Raw genomic sequence first — 7,497 nt, 5'->3', positions numbered from 1 at the left:
CGTACGGCCATGGCTATTGCTGCAAAGAAGAACTTCGATCAACGAGGGAGAGACCCAAAGAAACGAAAGCGAAACAACTCTGAGACGGCCGTTGTTTAGTGCAGATGCAGTAAATGTATCCTACCACACGCAGTATTTCAATTTGATACTAACCTCCGTAGGTAATCAAAATGATGCTTATTCGATCGATGTGTCATTAATCTGAAACTCTACCTTAAAACTAGTTTTTAAGCATCTTCTGCTACAAACCAAGAGAAACAGATAGCACCACTGAAACCGCACGCTAATTTTACCCCTAGACAACCAAAAAAAGTTTTTCGAGTTTTTGGTCTGGGAAGGGAGATATTTTTTTCGAGAGCTCACATCTTGATATCTATCAACTCCTGGAAGCCGTGCGGGGTCTCAAAAGAAAGAAGAGATCCCCCTCTTCACGTAGAGATGCCTAAATCGCGATTCGTACCTAGGTTGATTAGCATTCTTTTGTTTGACGCTGTCTCAGATGTAGTTATCATTGTTGGTATAATTCATATCGTTCGTAAGCTTTATTAAAATGATTAATTAGTGAATGGTATCAGGCATACTAAGACTGAATAGTGCGCCATGTACGGGTTCACATGTACCTATTGTAGCGCCGCATGCTTACCGATATATTTTTCAGCTTGAACGGTCTTCCATGTGGTAGCGCAGTTATTGGGACACGCCGTATTTGTGGCGTAATACTGATCAAGTCATATCATCCACACGAAAACCCAGCAGTATTGTCGTCTGCTTGCTAAGACATCGCACACCCAAGAAAATAGCTTTGGTGTCAAGCTTGGCTTACGGCATCTACCCCATCTGTTGTTCCTGTTCTGTCCAATCAATTTTTACGATTCGCTGACTGAGCATCTTATGAAAGTAAACATAAGAACATCTGGCAACAACTTTGTAAGCATTTTCGTTATACTATTCACATTAAAAATATCGCCAACAATACAGTTTAGCATTACATTATATATATATAAATATATATATTTTTTTCCTCCTTTTTATCGTCGTCGTCTTAACATCTGTTTGATCCATTACTTCCAACTTTCAATGGCATATACACAATTACAATCTGTGACTTGTGCAAATGGGACACTCTCTTTCTGCTGGTGGGAGAGCTTGGCGTCAAATGGCGCTGTTGGGTTAACCACGTCTTGTCGCGGACTAATTTATTGTCTGCCATCACTTTTCCTTTATTCTGTTCTGTGCGCAGTCGAAACATCACTAATCAATATCAACCTCTTCCTCTCATCATGAGTACCGTTGCCATCTCTGCTACATTAACACATACAACTCCTAGCCTCGCGAATAAGCAAAGCTGGCACTCGAGCAATGATCTCAGCGCGCGACGCTCCGTTCTACTGCATATTCTGATGTTGCTCAAGTCCAAATACGGCAAAATCGATTCCAAAATTTCACTTATTGGACGTCGAGCTGAGCTTGCTCTGTACAATCAAGCGTTCTCAGTGTGGGAGTACCATAACCCCCACACACTCGGTCGTCGATTATACTCACTTGTACTCAAGCTCCACTTGAACAACCTCACAATCATTGAAGACGCAGCTTTCACCAATGAGATGACCGACAGTGCGCTATCTCGCAAGCGAAAACGTAGCTCGAAAGAGGATTTTTCGACTAGAAAACATATTCAGTCGAGAAACAGCGCTCTGATAACCAGCCCGCTCTTTTTTGACGGCAACCACGATCTTCAGCGTCACGTGTGCTCATTTTTGGATGCTCGGGACGTGCTTCAGTGGGCAGCAACATGTTCCGTAGCTGCTATGCAGCTCCCAGCGCTTGTAACAACTATTAACGTAACAACTGTGGCGATGATGAAAATTTCTCCTTCCATTCGTTCGAGCTTTTTCCGACGCTTTTCGAATCTCGAAAAGTTTTTATTATCAGGTCAGGTACAAGCACAACAGTTAAACTACCAGGACGAAGAGATTCTTGTTGCTCGCAATGTGTTGGTTCGGAGTTTGCTTCATGCTCTAGCCACATCTCAATTGCCAAAGCTTACTGAATTTTCGCTCTCCTATTGCTACTCTGAAGGGCTCGAGAGCCATGTGACACGTCAGGTTGCATCCGTGTTACTTGGTCCCTCGAGCAATTTTCCACGACTACAAACGTTGTCTCTCAAGGGTAATTGTATCTCGGACGATGGTGTCCTGGATCTCTATAATGTCATTGAATTTTCAAGGCCTGGTAAATCCTGTCTAGCTTTGTTGGATCTTTCAGATAATTTTCTCGGTGAGCGCGGCCACATTCTGATGCAGGAGTTGGTGACGCGATTTGAGAGGCGCGAATCTTCTCTGGTTGTTAACGTATTGAATAATCTTTTAGCGTCAGCATGTAACGTTGACGAAGTATCTGAGAGGCGTACTAGATAAATTTTAGCCTTACAACATTTAATTGAGCAGATCTAAGTAACATTATTGTATTTTAAAGTCTGAACGATGAGAACTCACTACCTTTTAGATTTCCATGACGAAAATTGGTCGCACTCCACAGATGGAGCTTTCGATATATTTTCAAAAAGACTCGAAAATTGCTCAGATGCTTGTGTTATTCATCTGATCCTTGTAAACACACTGTAAATTGCTAGAGATATTGTAACGAAACGGACGCCGTACACGATATATTTTCGCGCTTGAATTCCGCCGACCTTTCAATGTTATAGTGCTAGCAGTCGTGTTTTTAAGCCACCAAGACCAAGCCCACAATGCGTGGCAACTACGGTACTGAGCTTCATTTTTTGTGAGATTTGGACAATAACAACTGACAGTCAGATAGATGTTTGGTTTCGAGCAAATACTCCAGAGCATTACGACAAACTTTTACGGGGTGAGCGACCATTGGTCGAGCTGACGATGCGCCAGCTTTGCGTTCGATCACTTCGATTATGCAAGCAGCTTCCAAATTCGCCAATCACTTGGTTGTTTCTCGTTCTGCTTGGTTCCATGGCTGCAGCTTACGCGTAAGTTCACAGAATAAACATCTTAACTGTAAGATCATATTGATTCAACTATTTGTGGGTCTGTAGTTTGCTGGTCGATAATTGGGTTCGGACACTCTTTCGATTTCGACGTGTTATTATCGAATCGGTAGGGACGGACTCTTTCGCGGGTTTTCTGTGTTGGTTAGGCTGGTGTACCACACTCGCCATGCTTGCAAGTTACTGTGGTTATTTTATCTCTCCAGCATCAGACGGCTCTGGGATTCCTGTGATGCGTGCATTGTTCGCAGGAGTTTATCAAAATCCGGGGGATATGTTATCGTTTCGAACTCTTGTAGCAAAGTCCCTGAGCACTGTCATTGTCTCGGGTAGTGGGCTCTCTGTTGGTCGAGCTGGACCATTTACCCATCTGATGGCTATGATAGGTTTCCTTATGAGTAAATTAGCGTTGTTTCGACGAGTGAACTTTGGCCAAGAAAACTACAACTTTATTCGAGCTGGTACGTCTAAATGCTGTAATGCAAGACATTGTCTCGCTTAATTAACGATGAAATTATCGTAGCTGTCGCATGTGGAACAACCGCGAACTTTGGTGCTCCATTGGGTGGCTTGTTGTTCAGCATTGAAGTTACAGCCAAATATTACGAGATCAAGTGTTTGTGGGAAGGCATCATATGTTCCTCTGTTTGTATCTTGGTATTCAACGTGATTACTTTTCTCAAACGTGAAGTGCTTTTTGAGCGCACCACTTTCCCTGGCTTCGACATGGATTACGAAATTTTTGCCTTTGTGCTACTCGGAGTGGTCACTGGCGTACGTAGTTATATAGAAGTTTTTGAAGCTTTGAGATGACTAATTCCGTCGATTTTAGATTGGTGCTGGGATTTTTTGTCGTCTTGCTGTGGTTCTTCGATGGGCCCAGATGAAGCTTTTTGCCAAGTTTGGACTGAATGGACCGTCGTTAAAGCGCCGAACAGTCCACATCGTCACTATTTGTTTCGTTTCAACAATATTGACTTATCCTCTGGGTATCATGCGTTTATCTGATCGATCGATTGTGAATGAGGTTTTTCGCGACCAACAATTAAGCTTTCCACAATGGAAACAGATCTCTGAATACCCGCAAGTGACACTTTTCGTCTACATCATTGTGAAATTCCTCATCTCTTTATTGCCTTGTGGAGCTCCGATCTCAGTTGGAGTCTTTGGTCCATTATTTGCAATTGGCGCTGCCGTAGGTCGACTATATGGAGAAACTCTTATGAGGTATTGGAATCCGACCCAGTCGCCGGCAACGTATGCGGTAGTGGGGGCCGCTTGCTTTGCAGCTTCAGCTACCCGAACAGTGTCAACCGCAGTTATTTTCTTTGAGCTCACGTCGCAATTGAGTCACATGGTTCCTGTCATGACGGCGTGCACAGTGGCCTATTTAGTCTGCGGTGCCATCTCACCCTCCATTTATGACATTTTGGCCGGATGGGCGGGTCTACATTCAGTTTGTTACGACTTGAACGAGCATGTGCTGAGTCAAAAGGTGGCAGTGGATTATATGAGTCCAGTGTCGGTATTTTTCACAAGAGAGACAACTTACGATGAGGCCATTCAGGCTCTGGTAAGCTTATATTCAACTTTTCACAAGAGGTGCATGATGTGTTGATGGTTTCTTAGAACACTCACAAAAAGGAAGAGTACTTCCCGTTGTGCGATGGCGCTGATTCACAAATGCTCATTGTACGAACCATCATAAGTATTCTGACAGCTAAATTATGCTTAAAGGTGTATGGCTGCAATTTATGTAGGGATGTATTCGACGCTATGATCTTGAGATTGCAGTTGCTCGATTCATTGCAGCTCATCGTAAACAGGCACGTAACACTTTACTATCGCTTTTAAGGAATCAAAGTTGTAACGATTGAGCTTATTTATGAAGATGCCTGATGCCAAAAACCCATATGTGTCATTGAGAATCCAAAATTTGGTGTCGAATATACTTGACATTGACAAGAAGAAAAGTGCTATGGTAGAAGACTATTCCCTCGTTGACTTTCAGCCAAAAGACGCTACTTCCCTATCAAATCCAGTAAGGATAGTTCAATTTTGGGTTTAAATAATCTATGGCAGCACTCACACTATATTCAATGGATTATCAGCTGGAATTAGGTCCACCGTTTCAGGAGTACATGTTTACTTCGGTTCCCGTTGAGAGTTATCCACCTCAGGTAGGCGCATTATGATCATGTATCCTAGTTTTAAACTGTCTAAGAAAAGCTATACTACGAAATAGGTTTCCGAGGATGTGAATCTCTACCGAGTGCACAAAGTCGCAGCGATGAGCGCATGGACAAAGGTGTACGTTGTTAGACTCAGCAAGCTGCTGGGTGTGGTCAATCTTGAGTCGTCCCTGACCGTGCTGCGCACGGAAGACGACCCGGTGCTGCTGGCCCCGTAATATCAACAGTCAGTTAATGATAACGAGTGCTTTGAATTGAATGGAAGCTCTTTTAATATTCTATCAAAAATCACAACAATTTGACTTGATTACGAGAAGAATTCGCTCCGTAATCAAAGTATGATTATGGATATGACGTACAGTCAGTTCGCATAACACCACCCTCTCTAAATGTGTAAATACCAAAAGCTGATGCGAAACGACAAACCTTGTCAGAATGCATTAGGAAGTGAAATTCTCTGAACGTCGTCCTACACTTAGATAGACGGCTAGTCAAGAGATGTGCCAAGGGATGACAAGTAGAAACTAGTTTAGCATATACGAGAGATTAAGCTTCTAGCTTCATTAATAGTCAAATCATCAGCCGTCCTAAGTCTCAGTAGGTGGATCAGACCTTCTCTTAAAAGTGTATGCGGTGAAGACTTTTAATTTTATTCTGTGTTGCTCTCAGACGTGCAACAAAATTCGCTGATGGTTCAAAGCTGATGCGCGAATAAAAAAGGAGCTAAAGTCATCTCACCTGTTAGTTGTTAGTTGACACTGTGAAGCGCCGCCATCAGGACATTGAAATCCATATGGGATGGTGTCATACGACTAAGTGCACTGCACTATGACTCATCACTATTGCATTAAGGCATGCTAGACTGGTGCATTGATGACAAAATCTACAAAGTACGTTACGACGTCTACGCGTCGAGCTCATCTAGAGAGTCCATCGCATCATTTTCCAGCGCAATAAAAGTCTCCTTTAACTGTCGTCTGCTTTCTCGCCGACATCCGCCTACTTCGAAATCAAAGCAATTGACAAATCCGTGCTTTAGAAACCGCTGACGATGCTACAACTTTTGTGTAGCGTGTTTGTGACGGAATCGAGCTGCAATACAAACCAAATTTAAGTCACAATTATAGACCCAACATTTGGATAAACTCTGCTGGCTTAACAACGCAAGCCGCTAATCGTCGTGTTGTGTTTGTGTACACTTTTAGACATAAGATTATTGAAAACAAAGTTAGAACTCTTGGCTTTTGTCGTCAAAACGACAATGCAGAAATTATCTCTGAGGAGATTCAAAGATTACGTCCCAACTTTACAACAACGTGTTGTTACCCAAAGGCTTGAAGATATCACATACCGATTGCACGAATATTCGGTCTGTATGTAGGGACATACGATTAACTTGTTGAACGGTTATGATTGATTACTCAGGACATAGGCTTGACATGACAAGATTACGGTCAACGATTACGGACGCACTCATCGAATGCGATAACCACGTCATCGCAATGTCATTTACTAAGAGTATGTCATGTATCACTCTTAGGTGTTCAGAACTGACTTTCTGATGTTTATCAAATTGTTGTCGCTGTAAATTCTTTTCCCGCAATGTCCCTCATTCGAGGAACAATCACTTTGGACCCCAAGAATTTTGCCTGTAATCATTACAAAAGTATATTATGTAAACGGTAATCCGAGTCTTGGTCCAAGTATATATGCCCTTACAATAGTTTATAAGCAAACGTTATCTTAAGGCTTGATGTGAGGCAACACGTCGCGAATTATCATATAGAAAAGACTGCGTGGCTATGACTTGGTGTGATGCAGGCGCCACAAGACTGACGCTCGACAGCTTTTTTCGAATAGTCAAGAAGGTTTGATAGAGTAAATCATTGCTATTTTTCGAATAGTCAAGAAGGTTTGATAGAGTAAATCATTGCAAGGAATTCGTGTGCTCAAGGTGAATGAGTATAGACTCTTTAATAGACCGGAGGGGTTTTCAAAAATTAAAAAAGGCATTTGAACCTTAATCGATTAAAAGATGAGAAGAGATTCTCTTTGCTTCTCCCCTCACCTTTTTTTCTATGGTAAAAGGAATATAAGAAGAAATACCTCGTTGGACGCGCTAAGACTGCAACCAAGGTTCCATGCACGTTGTCCAGAAAAACGTTGAGCTTCGCGTTCACAAACGCATATAGATTGCACGGAACCGGGACCGGGATCCTCTCAAGTACCTTCGATTCAGTGTATATGTGGTTACAACCAACGCAATGAAGCACAGATATTACA

General features: G+C 42.4%; 2 protein-coding genes across 2 annotated transcripts; both read left to right on the top strand.

The window, feature by feature from the left end:
* Positions 1-1,280: 1,280 nt before the first annotated feature.
* Positions 1,281-2,417, top strand: PHALS_08217 (Leucine-rich repeat, ribonuclease inhibitor subtype; the record flags this gene model as incomplete). The annotated part of the gene is made up of 1 exon (XM_024723527.1): positions 1,281-2,417. The coding sequence occupies one exon, from the start codon at positions 1,281-1,283 to the stop codon at positions 2,415-2,417; it is 1,137 nt and encodes a 378-aa protein (XP_024574494.1).
* Positions 2,418-2,749: 332 nt separating this feature from the next.
* On the top strand, positions 2,750-5,432 carry PHALS_08216 (chloride channel family; the record flags this gene model as incomplete). The annotated part of the gene is made up of 10 exons (XM_024723525.1): positions 2,750-2,765; positions 2,821-3,004; positions 3,071-3,483; positions 3,546-3,796; positions 3,855-4,595; positions 4,652-4,714; positions 4,783-4,848; positions 4,914-5,063; positions 5,134-5,202; positions 5,268-5,432. 10 exons carry the CDS (start codon positions 2,750-2,752, stop codon positions 5,430-5,432), a joined length of 2,118 nt encoding a protein of 705 aa, XP_024574493.1.
* Between the last annotated feature and the right edge of the window lie 2,065 nt (positions 5,433-7,497).

This window comes from Plasmopara halstedii (assembly GCF_900000015.1).
Source record: "Plasmopara halstedii genome assembly, contig: Scaffold_322, whole genome shotgun sequence".
In the NCBI taxonomy this organism is placed as follows: Eukaryota; Oomycota; class Peronosporomycetes; order Peronosporales; family Peronosporaceae; genus Plasmopara; species Plasmopara halstedii.
This window is presented reverse-complemented; position numbering and strand designations above follow the sequence as displayed.